This window comes from Lupinus angustifolius, chromosome LG04 (assembly GCF_001865875.1).
Source record: "Lupinus angustifolius cultivar Tanjil chromosome LG04, LupAngTanjil_v1.0, whole genome shotgun sequence".
NCBI classification, from domain to species: Eukaryota; Viridiplantae; Streptophyta; class Magnoliopsida; order Fabales; family Fabaceae; genus Lupinus; species Lupinus angustifolius.
Genome location: NC_032012.1, coordinates 26,355,910 through 26,370,948, shown reverse-complemented (window position 1 = coordinate 26,370,948; position 15,039 = coordinate 26,355,910). Strand labels below are relative to the sequence as shown.

At 33.8% G+C, this 15,039-nt stretch overlaps 3 protein-coding genes across 4 annotated transcripts; 2 read left to right on the top strand and 1 right to left on the bottom strand.

Annotated features, from left to right (window-relative positions):
- LOC109346695 (serine carboxypeptidase-like 27) lies at window positions 1,292-5,318 on the top strand. Its single transcript, XM_019586398.1, has 9 exons — window positions 1,292-2,229; window positions 2,385-2,480; window positions 2,593-2,685; window positions 2,802-2,887; window positions 2,985-3,245; window positions 3,466-3,593; window positions 3,679-3,774; window positions 4,678-4,783; window positions 4,881-5,318. Exons 1-9 carry the CDS (start codon window positions 1,863-1,865, stop codon window positions 5,022-5,024), a joined length of 1,377 nt encoding a protein of 458 aa, XP_019441943.1. The 5' UTR covers window positions 1,292-1,862; the 3' UTR covers window positions 5,025-5,318.
- LOC109346693 (tetraspanin-6-like) lies at window positions 6,455-8,325 on the top strand. Its single transcript, XM_019586397.1, has 3 exons — window positions 6,455-7,171; window positions 7,466-7,782; window positions 8,120-8,325. Exons 1-3 carry the CDS (start codon window positions 6,680-6,682, stop codon window positions 8,157-8,159), a joined length of 849 nt encoding a protein of 282 aa, XP_019441942.1. The 5' UTR covers window positions 6,455-6,679; the 3' UTR covers window positions 8,160-8,325.
- On the bottom strand, window positions 8,882-13,304 carry LOC109346692. Of its 2 annotated transcripts, none has more exons than XM_019586395.1 (3): window positions 13,151-13,304; window positions 12,865-13,117; window positions 8,882-11,214 (listed from the first exon to the last, which is right to left on the bottom strand). In XM_019586395.1, exons 2-3 carry the CDS (start codon window positions 13,099-13,101, stop codon window positions 9,262-9,264), a joined length of 2,190 nt encoding a protein of 729 aa, XP_019441940.1. In that variant the 5' UTR covers window positions 13,102-13,117; window positions 13,151-13,304; the 3' UTR covers window positions 8,882-9,261. The 2 variants fall into 2 exon arrangements, with proteins under 2 accessions (XP_019441940.1, XP_019441941.1); XM_019586396.1 differs by having other exon boundaries at window positions 12,865-13,109; window positions 13,157-13,304.

Genomic DNA, 15,039 nt, shown 5'->3' with positions numbered 1-15,039 from the left:
TCAAAATTTGTTAATAAAACTCATTCAATTCCTGAAGTTGGAACACATTCTACCTGCAATATTTCCTTATCACGTATTCCTTTTCCCCTTCATTAATTATTTAATTTTCCCTATAATTTGTTATCTGAAACATAGTAGAAATTATTTTAATGCGCTAACTATTTTCCTACCGATTACCAATAAAGAAGATTAATATCTTTTAAGATGTAGAAATTTCCAAAGTTAATCATTTCTTCTAAAATAATTTATCATTAAAGATATCATATCGAATTAATATCTTAATAAATGAAGTTAACTATCGTATACCATACGAGTTACGAACCATTATTGGTATAGCAAAATTCAAACTCATACTTTTTTCAGGTGATCTTATTTACATCTACATTAACGCCTGTGGGACCGTTAGTTGAATATTAAAAAATTAAATAAAATCACACCAATGTTGTACTTTCATACTATTATGGTATATTTATTTATTATTATCGACACGCTTAAAACTTATAAGACAACTAGTGTATGGTGTCGGTGACCCGGTTGAGTAATAATACACGTGAGTAGTGACGTTAGCAGAGTAATGGAATCAGAAAAACATGTTTCTATTCTTATTTTATCCTGTGTCTCCATCCAATTTAAACATACTATTTAATTAAAAAGAGAAGTGATAAAAATAGAAACTACTAATATTTTTATATTGTTTTATAAAATTCGATCAGTTAGGTGTAATGTTGTGATAACTGGACTAAACTGGATGGTCTGGTCGGTTTGACCACTGATCGAACTTGAAAACCGCTTTCTTTATAGTATTAACTGAGTGAGAGGTTGAACCAATTTGAACCGGAGAAATTTCGGTCCAACTATATTAAATCAGATTGAATCGCAATACAAATGAAAAAAATGTTATTTTAATATAATTATATAAAATTTTGTATTTATATATAACTATATATTTATTGATAAAAATGATAAATTATGTATGAAATCATCCGATCCGATCCGACCCGATCCGACCCGGATGCTCGGTTCGGGTTTCACAAGGCTATGATTACGGAATTTGTCACGAGTAAAGAGCTATTAATCCTCCTCCTAACATCTATGCACATGAACATAAGAGGAAAATCCAGTTCCGAAATTCACTACATCATTCATCCAAATACAGAATTTAAGGTTGTGAACTACTCAACCTTTTCCAACATTTACTGTTTTGTTTATTAACTTTACTTCGTATGGATACACGATGAGTTTTGTTGAAATGTGAAGATGAGAAGGATAATGTATATTCCAAAAAAACTTTATCTCCATGTGCATTACCCAACTACTTCGGTCAACTAGCACATGCAATGATAAATAGATACAATATCAAAAGAAAATTCTAAGCATTCATGATTATGTAGCAGAACCAAATGAATGGCGCTAAATTGTTACAACTCATGTCACCTAATTGCAATCATTGAAACTACATTATATATACTATGATGACACCTTTATTCATTGTGTCTCTCATCTCTACACTGTGTCCTTTTCTTTCTTCTTGTTCTTTTCCTAACTCTCTTCTTTGAATCTGGGTTTGTTTCTGCTTTGGTTTGAGTAATTTGTGGATTGCCACTTGCTTCATATCTTCAAATCTAGATCTTATCCGTGACTATATTGGGATTTGTGTTTTTATAAGTTTACTCTATTATTTACTAACACTTTGTAGTACTTCTATAAATTCCATTGGTTCTCTCATTATTCTCTGATTCTGTGACTTGTTTTTTTTCATGTTTTTGCTGTAGCCAATTGAAAAAGGTAGCAAACCCAGAAATATTCTACTTTTTCTTTCTGGGTTTTTGCAAAAGTTTTGAACTTTGTTGTGGCAAAAACTAATGGGTTGTTGTTCAAAATTTTATCTTGTTTTGCTTTTGTCCATTTATGTGGGAATTTCTTTAGCTTCCCTCTTAGAAGATCAAAAGAGAGATAAGATTACCGAGCTTCCAGGACAACCAGGGAACGTTGGTTTTGATCAGTACTCAGGGTATATTACTGTGAATGAGCAGAGAGAGAGGGCATTGTTTTACTGGTTGGTGGAAGCACCACTCCATCGTAGACCACACTCAAGGCCATTAGTGTTGTGGCTTAATGGTGGCCCTGGATGCTCCTCTGTTGCTTATGGTGCATCTGAAGAAATCGGCCCTTTTCGCATTAGGCCCGATGGCAAGACACTTTTCACCAATCCTTATGCTTGGAACAATTGTAAGTGAAATTCTCACTAGAGGGCTAGAACAATGTTTTTTTTTCTGTATCACGAGATACTCTAGCGTTATTTGATCCATTTAGTCGATCCCATCGAAGGGAGAAGGCCTTTGTTGCAACATATATTTTATATTTATTTGTTTTGTGAATTGCAGTGGCAAATATATTGTTCCTTGATTCTCCTGCTGGTGTTGGTTTTTCATATTCGAATAAGACAACAGATCTGTACACCTTTGGTGACCAAAAAACTGGTAATGTAGTTGTGGTATTTCTTAAGGGTTGTGTACTTGCTGATGTATAACTTACTCATTCCGGTTTTGACATGCTTATGTTATCTCGAATTTGTGTTCTCCAATTTTGCAGCTGAGGATTCATATACGTTTCTTGTTAATTGGTTTGAAAGATTTCCTCAGTATAAGCATAGAGAATTCTACATTGCTGGAGAAAGTTATGCAGGTGATTCTATTGTTAATATATTAGTTCTCTTCATAAGGATTATGGTTCCACAATTATGAATTGAATAATGCATAGTACAATGATGAAATACTCAATTTCTTAAAATTGCTTTTCAGGTCATTATGTTCCTCAGCTGTCACAACTTGTTTACCAGAAAAATAAGGGAATCAAGGATCCAGTTATAAACTTCAAGGGATTTATGGTGAGATAGTAAGACATGATTAAAAAAATGTACCCGAAGATGCCAATACCTTGTGTTAAGCATCTGATAGGTGTAATTTTGCTTTAATTGTTGTCAGGTTGGAAATGCTGTTACAGATGATTATCATGATTATATTGGTACATTTGAGTACTGGTGGACCCATGGATTGATTTCAGATTCTACATACAAGATGCTAAGAATAGTCTGTGACTTCGGGTCCTCCCAGCATCCATCAGTGCAATGCATGGAAGCTCTCAGAGTTGCAGTTGTGGAGCAAGGAAACATTGATCCATATAGCATTTATACACCGCCTTGTAATGATACATCAGCCCTCAGAAGCGGCTTGAAGGGGCGCTACGTAAGCTTTCTTTTTGGGGTCATTTACTTAGAAAGTCCATGTCTAGATTCCAAATGCATGTTCTTGCATTCCATGCAGTTTTCAAATCAGAATTGTGTATCCAGTGTTCAGATTTAGTGCATGTAGTTATTTAGACTTCGGTCATTCCTGGCCGACTGTTTCAGTGATTATTTTTTCTTGTTTTCTTCTTCCATCCATTACGTATGGCTTCCAAACTCAGCCATGGATGTCTCGAGCATACGACCCATGCACTGAAAGGCATTCCGATGTTTATTATAATCTTCCAGAAGTTCAGAAGGCACTTCATGCCAACGTAACTGGGATTCCTTACTTATGGGAGACATGCAGGTAAGTTGTTTATATGCAACATTTGAAATGTTTCTATCAAACCTATGGTATCAGAATTTTGACTTAAAAAAGTTTTCATTAACAGTGATATTGTTGGGAACTACTGGACCGATTCTCCACTATCTATGCTTCCTATATACCGAGAACTTATTGATGCTGGTCTCAAGATATGGGTATACAGGTACCTGGCTTCTCTTTTCATCTTCCAGTTCTATTTCGTGAATTAAAGCGTTTCAGCTATTTGGTTGCTCTAATACTGGAATGGATTTTTCATAATTAATAGGAAATCATTCTGTTATATAGACTACAGAGAAAAATCCACTTAAACTTTACAGATGTAACATTAGTGTCCTGTTCAAGAAACCTTAGTCTTGTGTTTCTCAAAGGGCATTCCGTAAAAATCTAAAACGAAATTTGAAGAAATACTACAACCAAACAATATACCTTGGCTTAGATGGATTCAAACAATGCCAATGTTTTTTGGTAAGCAAACAAATATATTAAAGGAGCACAACGGGTGCTCCTACAAAAAGAGTACATAAGCTAGATGGATTATAACAATGCCAATGTGCTCTATCTAAAACCAGTTTTTCAGAAAGAACATTTAGATGAAGTATTTTTTTTTAATGTTTTCAAACTTAGAGAGGAATGAATGGTAATAATCATAGACATATTGAGTGCTGGAGAGTGCAGACTATATGCCTGGTTTCTTCTTATAGTACTAATTATAGGCATGCAGTGAAACTGGTGTTAGGACTTATAGTGCATAGTTTATAACATGGCTGAATATTCCGAAAGCTAAAATACCCTAGCCCGAGTCTATTGAGTTTTTGCAGCGTTATGAGTGCTTCTCCATTCTTCTTCATTATTGATTTAGGCAATGTTGTGTGCACTACTGCTTGCCTCTGATCGATTCCAATCTCATTGATCATTGAGTTTGTTTGTACTCGATCATTCCAAGGTCGATGGTGAATGTATAAGTGACTAGATTTATTAATTCCTTCTTGCTAAAATTACAACCGCAATCACTTATAATCAACAACTTCGTGCGAAAAGGCAGCTTATTTTATATGTTTGGATGCAGTGGAGACACTGATTCTGTTGTTCCAGTTACGGCCACTCGATATTCTATTGATGCCTTGAAGCTCCCTACCCTCATCAACTGGTACCCTTGGTATGATAATGGCAAGGTTGGTACTAACTTTATGTTCAAAATAACATCTACTTATGTTTTTTTCTCATCTTATTATCTGTTAGCTAAGAAATTTTCTGCTTTTTTATGTTAAGGTTGGTGGGTGGAGTCAAGTTTATAAAGGACTCACATTGGTAACAGTAAGAGGAGCAGGACATGAGGTTCCACTTCATAGGCCTCGCCAAGGATTTATTCTTTTCAGATCTTTCTTGGAGAACAAGTCAATGCCATCATCTTAAATTTAAGGAACATTCTGGAATAATCATAGTACTATTACATGTACTATCATTCTTGCAACCTAGGCAAGGCTGAGACAATAGAATAAGGGATGCATTTCTCATGAGTTCCATCTTGGTTCTCTGCCTCAAAAATATTTGATAAATTTACCAATACTAGTTCTTCTATTTTTATTTGTTATTAAAATTGTGATTATATATATGAATGTAATTCTTTATAAGGTTTCATTTTGCAAGACTAATGTCATGTACAAAAAAAAAACTGTTGTCAAATGAAAAGTTTCAACTTTGCATTTAGTCCTGAATGATAATACTTACATTGTATTATATATTTTAAATGTGATGTATATTCTCAATTTGTTGGTTTTTTATTTTCCATTTACTTTCTGTTTCAGATTTTCCTTATCATCTTACCCATCCTCTCAATGCATCATCATATTCAGTTTATTTGTAACACACGCCCCAAATATAAGTACAATAAAGGAATATGATATGACAATTTTATTCCATCCATCACATTCAAACTTTATATTATAACAAGATTACAATATTGTCATATTTTTTGTCCCTATTATGATATTATCTCATCCAAGAAATGGGCCATAAACGACAGAGTCTAATTTTGCTTTAAAGTACTAGACTTGGGCTTAACAATCTGAAGGGCATCCACCAACGAATATTGGATGAAGTAGTATATGCTTGATTTCCTTTAAGTAAGGTTTCGAGTTGAAAAGAATACACATAAAAAAAAGTTAGCCTCATATACTTGTGGATGTTCCTGGCTCAGACAAAATTATCTCCTGTACAAGGATACATGTCGGAAACAAAAAAATCAAAGAAATGTCCACTTGCAACCAACGTGCTAAGAAGTCCATGATTGGACATGTATTTAAATAACAATTAAATTTAGAATAGAAATAATTAAAATAATATATATTTTGAAACATGTGTTTTTTATTTATTTGAAATTCCATGATAGAATAAAATATTTAACAAGACAACTAAGTGCTTTAATAAAGTTCTATTTATCATTCACCAACCAAACTTGGTGGAACTTCTTTTTAAGATAAAGAATAAGAGTAGTAGTGGAGCTGAAAAGACACATCACACATGATGTAACATTAAGATTAGATGAGTCAGAATATGAAATAAAAAGCATCCACTTATACTACATTAATATTTGATGATACCCTCCACAATAACCCAATTCTGGTTTTTGATCTTGCTTCATAAAGAAGTCCAAAAGCATTATCTCTAGTTACCAAAAGCACCATTGCTTGTTATAAAATTCTTAGCTTGACTTGCTTAAATGCACATGGAATTGATGCTTATGCTAATTGTTTTACACCATTAGTTATATATGGATTAATTAATATCTCAATTATGTCATGAAAAAAAGCAGGGAAATAAGAAAGTTAAGGGCAAATTAGTCACTCTAGAAGAAAAACATCTTCCTTAATAACTAAGAAGTCACATTTTTCTTAGCATAGTCATTTTCACACACTGCAACAAAAAGTTTCTGCATACACTAAATCAGAGGAAAAGAGAAAGAGATTTGATGTAACATAAACAAATGAAAACAAGGGTCTCTCTTCCTTTTTAAATAGACTCAACAGATATACAGATTTTGATAAAAATCTTGAGATATAGTGAGAGATATGTATAGGTTTAGCAACACAGTGATAGGGTTCTTGAACTTGTTTACACTTTTAGCATCAATACCTATAATTGGAGCAGGTTTATGGATGGCAAGGAGTAGCACAACCTGTGAAAATTTTCTTCAAACACCACTTCTTGTTATAGGTTTTGTTGTGCTTGTGATTTCACTAGCAGGTTTTATTGGTGCATGCTTTCATGTGGCATGTGCACTTTGGGTCTACTTAGTGGTGATGTTGTTGCTCATAGCATCACTGATTGGTTTGACTATATTTGGTTTTGGTGTGACTAGTAAAGGTGGTGGTGTAGAAGTACCTGGCAGAGTTTATAAGGAGTATCATATTGAAGATTATTCACCATGGTTGAGGAACAGAATACAAGATCCTCATTATTGGAACACTATTAGGAGCTGTATTTTGGGCTCTAACAATTGTGCTAAGCTTGCTTATTGGACCCCTCTGGATTATATGCAGAGGGATATGTCTCCAATACAGGTATAATATCCATGCATTGGCCGTAAAGATTTATACATAATCAAGGCATCATCTATCATTCGTTTGTATTACTTTTATTTAAGAATCAATAATATTGAAAACGAATAGTGGATGATACACTGATAGTGTAAAAAACTTATATTGTCGGTGCATACATCTTTTTATCTTGGTCATTTAACATCAATCTTTGGGTTTTGTATGTTATGTTATTAGAACATTTTAATATTGGGTTTGTGTTTTATTTTATTTCCTTGTACTTGTTTTTTTGTAGTAATAATGTTGTTTGTTATGCAGTCAGGATGTTGTAAGCCACCAACAGCATGCACATACAACATGGAAACATTGGTGAATCAAGACCCTGATTGCTATAAATGGAACAATGCTCCTACTTTGTTATGCTATGAGTGTGATTCTTGCAAAGCTGGTGTACTTGAAGAAATGAGAAGGAATTGGCACAAGCTCTCTGTTCTAAATGTGGTAATGCTTGTATTTCTGATAGGGATATATTCCATTGGGTGTTGTGCTTTCAGAAACACAAGAAGAGCTGAAACTGATTATCCATATGGTCAAAACAGAATGACCAAAATCAGACCCAGATGGGATTACCATTGGTTAGTATTTTATATTTCATTTCTTACCTTATAATATATCTTTCGTACCGATAATAAGTTATCTACTACAACTACTAAAATCATGTGCACTATTAATCTTTTTTAAATAAAAATAGAAATTTCTAACAATACGTATGTCATAATTTTAATGGTACTAGGAGATAACTTATCTACTGAATTAAGATTTCAAATGCTTTTTTTCATTATTGGGAAACTCGAGTCCGACCTGAAACTGGAACTGTAAATACTGTATACGAATTTGATTGGTAAAAATAAAGATGCTATGTTTTGAGTGTTTGTTACAATATACTTATTTGGTATGCTTTTTCCACCACAGGTGGAGATGGTTCCATGACAGGAAAGAACAACTTTATTAAATAAGGAAGGTTTCATAGAAGGTTTGGGTCAGAGCTACAAACATATTTTCTCAGTATATGGGCATAGAAGGTTTCAAGGCCTTTGTTTGTTACCCAATTGGTTGCTTTTTTGTGCATAACTTCATTTTGCTTTAATCCCAAAGATCATAACATACCCTTATTTTTATTTTGCCTTTTTTTCATTAGTGGATAGCTTTAATTTTTAATACATAAAGTCTGTTGTAAGAAAACATGCAAAAGAATAGTTTTGCTTAATATCTCTAACTTATGATCATAAAAAAAGTGTAGAACATTGCAAACATAGCTATGCAAAATGGTCTTTGAATCTTTTGATAACACTTGGTAATTGAGAAAGGATTGCATGTGAATGCATATCAAAGAAACTTCAGAGCTGATAAACTTGAAAAACTATACAAAGCATATGGAATAACAAAGCATATGCAACAAAGGGCTTCATTGTTTCTAACTCCAAGATCATTCACTTTTTCTTGAAGCTCATCTCTACCATGGACAAAGAAATAAAAACCTTAAATCATAAATAGAAGAGCTCCACCCACCCATAAACTCATTATATTGTACTCCTTTCTTGGTACAATGGACATGCCATCATGCATGCTACAACATTAATTTATGGTTTGCAACTAAATGCAGTTAGTCTTAGTCATAGACAAAAAACTTTGTGTATGCACTTTATGCTTAGGTATGAACATGCAAAATGCAAGTGACTCCAATAAAACTTGTGAAAGAATTGGAAATATATATGTTTTACTGATGAGTTCATCCCAACCTTGTGCACAATTACAAACTTTATACCAAGGTGTTGTAGAAGAAAACCAAAAAAAACTACATAGTTAGAGGAAAGAACATTGAAGCAAAAAGGAAAACCTTAAACCCCCACAAAATAGAAGAAACATAATGTACTAAATTGCTATCTGCTGCCCTTTCCTCAACTTTTATTCATTTATACATATATCAAACTGAAAAATCACAGTTGAAAGAAATCTAATGTTTACCACCTTCCCCCAGATTTTGTAGAAGCAAAAAAGGGAAAATCACTTGAAAGTCTAATTTGAAGATGATTTTCACAAATCCCTATTGGGTTTTACCTTGGGCTTGGTTGTGATCTGTATGACAACAGTGGCTGAAGAAGCCTCTGACCGGATGGACTACCTAGTGACGTGGCTTGAGATCGGGTAAGCATCTCGGCCATTGATGGTGTCTGATATGCCTGAACTAGACTCGACCTATCGGTGGAATTGCCTCTTGCTGTTGCTCTTTGCCAAGAGTGTGAACTCATTCCAGAGAGTATATATGCTCTCCCAGATGATTCATACACATGCCTACTCACCATTCTCTCTTGCATTTCCTTGAGTTCAGCTTCCAACGCAACACAAAGGCGGTCGTGAGATTTGGCCGAAACAGTCTCTGAGAGTATCTTTCTACAGTTTTCAAGGAGTGATACTGCACTGGTCAGGTCTCCCTGTTCAGCTGAAAGTCGTGCTTGGGCCATTGCCTCAGCTGCTTGTAGCCTGTTCCGCTGTCTATCCACTTCAAGTGACATTTCAACCCTCACGGCTATTCCAGGCCTCTCAATCTTTACTTCTTCACTTTCCAGTGTCGCTTTTTCCTGTGTTAAGGGATCTTTGTAAACGCATTTGACTTTTATCAATGATGTTTCATTGTCAGATGTAGCGGGTACAGAAACTGAAACTAGAAAATCCCTCTCTTCATCAGCATACAAGTCTCCAACATCAATAAATCCTTTGCGTCCGTTAGCCATCACACGACTTGGGTAACTTCCTGCCTTAAGTGAGACAAGACTTTGATCTTGGTGTATACACTCTATTCCTACTTTCAGCTCCTGAACAGTAACACTCAAAAGTCCTCCGATGCATTGTGCAAATGCATCCTGTAACACAGCTTCAGTCTCAATGAAAGAAAATGTCCCACCGGAAGTCTCTGAAATTGAGTGCATTGATAAAGCATCATGATCTGTACCAAATCCAAACGCATGCACAGGAACTTGAACAGCTGAATTATCACGACCACTGATAGAAGTGGGAAGAAGCAGCTGGTAATTTGGCCGAGGCTGGTTAGTTCCAGAGCCATTGACGGTGTAATTATTTTGACCATCAGACAGAAGTATGATACTGGCAACTGGATTCTTTTCTTTTCGGTCTTCCATTATCTTAGCACCTTTTCTCAGCCCTTCAGCAATATTGGTACCTCCATTTGCAACCAAAGAATTAATAGCTTGCAATGCTTGCTGCTGCCCCGAATCGGTCATCCTACAAAGGGGAAAGAGGCGACGAGCTGTTGAAGAGAAAGCAATAACCGAGAGCCGGTCATTAGAGCCTAGGTTCTGTATAACAAAGCCCATAGCTCTTTTCAGTAGTGCAAGCTTAGTTCCAGCCATGCTGCCACTGATGTCAAGCACCGTGACGAGGTCCACAGGGGCACGTGGAGTCTGAGAAATCTGTGTCATGCTAGACTGGTTTCTACTGAACTTTTCTCTTTTATCTGCCGCTGCTGCAGCAGTAGCTTTGAGATGAACCAAAACAGTGAATTCGGAATAAGCGTTGGATCTAGGAGCAGAAGACACTTCAGGGTACATTTTAATTTCCATTGCTTTAACAGCATCAGTATCTTCACTACTCTTACTGCAATGGCTTCTCCCAGAAAATACAGGTTGACTATTTAAGGATTCATCATCATCAAATACGCCTGGCTCAGGAGCCTGATAAAGTGGAACAACATGCCGCCTATTCAAATCTCGCCGAGGATAAGCTAGCGGTAGGCGGTGGACCACAGCCATCAAAGTATCATTTTGGGACCAATTTGTTGGACTTGTTGAAACTCTGACTGCGATAGGATCCGAAATGGGACCTGAAAAGGGTATTTCCTTCCACTTTGCTCTGCACATTGGACATATCCGGTTTCCATGTTTTACGTTTGAAGCAATGCAGTGGAAATGGAAGGAATGTGAACACTCGGCAGTGAATATAGCATGGCCAGATCCTTCTTTCATTCCGGTTAAGCATATTGAGCAGGTTTGCTGAATGGTTGAGAAATAAAAAGCTTGTGAGAACATGAATACTCCTATGTAAGTTATATAGCAGATGATCATGCAAATAAAGATAATTCGTGAACAAACTATTAAGGGTTAGAGATATGTATTGGGAGTTATTGTGTATGATGAATGAAGCCTCAAGATGTGCAGTTTAAAAATCAAAGGTTAGAGATATGTATTGTTAAACATTATCAATGATTTAGGAATCATATTGGTCAAATGTTCGATCACTTAGAGCAACACATGTCGGAAGATGCAATCACAAACCTACCTCCGCCGAAAGGATTAGTTATAAATTGCGGATAAAGCTTATTTCAAGGACCAAAAAGTGCCAGTTTAATAAAACATTAAACTCTTCTGAACAAATAAAGCCAATATTATACTTTACCTATAAAAAACAATATTATAAGAAGGGTCAGAGGCCTAACGTACTAAAATAACAAACCCCACTTAAAAATAATTACCTCCTCAAAATTATTCTATAGAAAATTAAATTTATTTTTCATATAGTTTTTAGAATAACAAAATATCATTTTTCTAAATAATAAATACACTACTTCCCAATTTAAAATTAATATTCTTGAATTGAATCCCTTAACCAGTCTTTTGAAGCACATTAAAACTTTCCCTTTTTGAACACCAAATTGCAGATTCTTGTCAGACAATTAAAATTTTAGAAAATAATGTATGAACGTAAATAATAGGAGTTTTTTATACTATGCATGTTAGTTATCCTTAAAGTATTAATAGAGTCTCACAGGATAACTACTAAACTCTTAAAACTTTCAGACCAATAAAAAAATGAGTGTAATATGCACTATTTGTACACAGTTACTAGGGCTGGCAATGTGTTATTCATTCTAAAATCAATTCGTTATTTAGCTCGACTTAGTTAGAGTTTGAATCATTTGGTTCATGGAATGACTCAATATATAAATATATATATATATATATAAATTACTTTTTATTTTTATTATAATCTATGCATTATTTTTATATTTATTGTAATTATATATCTTAGTGTGTACGAGCACTTCGTGTCTGCCAGTGAATATTGTATGATACTATATATTAAATTTTTATAATTTCATTTTTTTTGTTTACAATAATGTTTAATTTAAGATGAGATACGTGGTTAATTCATGTATTAATGATGCTTATTTAAGATTATATGGTGTTTTTTGTAAAATTAAATAATATTAAGGGCAAAAAATGAAAATTATACCATGGTGGAAGTTAGATCATGTCTTCCCCTTTATATATAGTATAAATATAAATAAAGAATGTTATATATATAGTATAAATATAAATAAAGAATGTTATATTTATATATAAAATCTTTGCATTATTTTTTAAAATAAATTAACGATCGAGTTGTCTAAATGAACGAACTCGAATTGAACTAAACAGTTCATGAATCAAGCTGAACTCGAATTAAAAAAATAACGAACTCGAATCGAGTTTTGAGTTGAACCATTCCTTATCGAACTAAGCTCTAATTCAACTCAGTTTGGGTCGTTTTCAGTCCTAACAATTACTACATTCACGATTTAAACATGAGCGATGCAGCGATAATATATAAAATCTAGTAGCATAATAAGAGTAACAAGTAATAAGTGAATATGAGACACAAACCTTGGAGGACTTGCTGCTACTATTGGACACCTTCAAGCCGTAAAAAGACGGCACCGGCGTTGTTGGCCGTGAAAACCCCATGTCCCAGTTCGCCGCCGGTGAGAGCAGAGCAGCACCCGACAACCTCTCAGAAACCACCGTTGGAGGAGGCGAATCATCCTCGTCTAATGTTCTCGGAACCAACATGCACAAATTCATACCCAAAGCTACCTTAGCTTTCTTCCACTTGCTTCCCATTTTTGGATCTCACACACTAACGGTGCTGCAACTCAGAAAGTGAATAGAACTAAACCCAGATCGCAATTGGTGAAAAGTTTGGAACTTTAGGAAAAGTAGAAATGGAGCACGAAAATCGAGGTGGGAGGATTCTCCATTGAATGAAGGAGAAGAGGTTCTTAAATTATGGTTGTTTGGAGAGAGAAAGAGGAGAACGACAAAACATAAGATATCACAATTTTAGAGGATTACTATAAAGACTAAATAAAGAGTGTGGGTAAAAGGGATTCATAAAAAGAAAAATCATAACATAAAAATGTCGAAATAATTTGGCAATTTAGAAGAGATTAATTTCGTACTACACGTGAATAATACTTTTATGATGATTGTTAGGCATGAGTCAAAATTATGTGATTTTCTTATGATCCAAAAAAATATGAAATCTGTCCTTTTTTTTAAGAACAAGGATATCTTTGGGACTAATTTTATTACAAGAAAAGTGAGAACTAATACAATCAATTATTAATAAAAAAATATTAACATGTGATAACATTCTTATGATCTAGATTATAGACAGATTTTTTTAATATAATTTATTTTACTCTTCCTATTAGGATGATATGAGTGGGACACGTGGACATCATGAGAACATGGTTTGGTGGTATCCATGTCAACCCCGTTGACCAACAGGTTTAATATCTCATTACATGCATGTGTTGGGTTTTTCTTCTACTATCTTTATCCTATCTTTTTTCTTCATATCGGATTGTAAGATCAGTTTGTGAAATGAGAAAGAAATTTATACTCTGACATTATCATTATATTATTTATGTTTTTATCAGATTTTCAAAAAAAGTAATACAAATAAATAATAGATAATATACTGACTATATATAAATCTTTATATATTATATAAATATTACCCTCTTGTCAAATTAGCATTTTAAATATTAAATATTTATTTGTGCTTATAAGTGGATTTAATAATGATTTATGAGGTTGACCAAAATCTAGGACAGAACTCTAGAATCACCCTGTAATACTTTACACTTTAAAGTTATTACTTTTCTTGGGTTGTAGCAGTAGTGCGTTGCTGCATATTTTTTCATAAAATTATGAAACACAAAATAACATCGGTCTCAAAACTGCATTGAATTGTCAAAATCTAGAATTTGAAAATTTCCGCCTTTGAAATTAGATTTATTATAATTTTATTGAGACTGATCGCATGTGATTCTCTAGAAAAACTATCATCCAAAAGAAAATAAATGTGATATTTGGTATAATTATCATTCATTCTAGACCATTTGACTTTGTCATTTTGAGTTAACACTTGGTTAGTTTTGATCATATATATTTTTTCTAACACGAATTATTCTCTAAAGAATATAATGTAGGCAAATGCTGACTCGTGAATCAAGAAATTAATAAAAAGTGTAAGCTTATTTTGAGAAATAATACTAATATGTATTGAATTATTTGAATATATGAATTCTTATCCTACAATTTATTTTATTTTACAATTTTGACTCTCAACAACATTTTTTTGGTTCTATCAAGTGTATCTTCTCGCCCTTTTTAATAAGAAACTAAGTGTGTATGTCTTTCAATAAGTGTCGCTTAAAAGAAATGAACTTTTACCTTTGGTCATCCTCTAGATTTAGCAGAGTTTTATAATATTAGACCAATACATTTTTGTTCCTTAACAATATTCTAGCTTGTTGAAAATGAAAATAAATAAGTTTTAGCAAACCAAACAAACCCTGATAGTAAGGCTTTCAAACATGAAGTATTAAAACTTTGTTATGAATTCAGATTTGATATGAGGTGAAAGTTGTAGAGAATATATGGTTTTGTGGCCAGCATTAGGAATGAGGACATGTTTGAAATTTGGTGCATTATGGATATAAAGCATATTTATGTGTCTGTAGACTCTGTACATAGCATCTATGCTTTGTG

Coding starts and splice junctions, on each gene's coding strand:
- LOC109346695 (XM_019586398.1), top strand. CDS start 1,863: ATGGGTTGTTGTTCAAAATTTTATCTTGTTTTGCTTTTGTCCATTTAT. Junction 3,775..4,677: donor CTCAAGATATGGGTATACAG/GTACCTGGCTTC, acceptor GTTTGGATGCAG/TGGAGACACTGATTCTGTTG. Junction 4,784..4,880: donor CTTGGTATGATAATGGCAAG/GTTGGTACTAAC, acceptor TTTTATGTTAAG/GTTGGTGGGTGGAGTCAAGT.
- LOC109346693 (XM_019586397.1), top strand. CDS start 6,680: ATGTATAGGTTTAGCAACACAGTGATAGGGTTCTTGAACTTGTTTACA. Junction 7,172..7,465: donor GGGATATGTCTCCAATACAG/GTATAATATCCA, acceptor TTTGTTATGCAG/TCAGGATGTTGTAAGCCACC. Junction 7,783..8,119: donor CCCAGATGGGATTACCATTG/GTTAGTATTTTA, acceptor TTTCCACCACAG/GTGGAGATGGTTCCATGACA.
- LOC109346692 (XM_019586395.1), bottom strand. CDS start 13,101: ATGGGAAGCAAGTGGAAGAAAGCTAAGGTAGCTTTGGGTATGAATTTG. Junction 11,215..12,864: donor GTAGCAGCAAGTCCTCCAAG/GTTTGTGTCTCA, acceptor TCAACCATTCAG/CAAACCTGCTCAATATGCTT.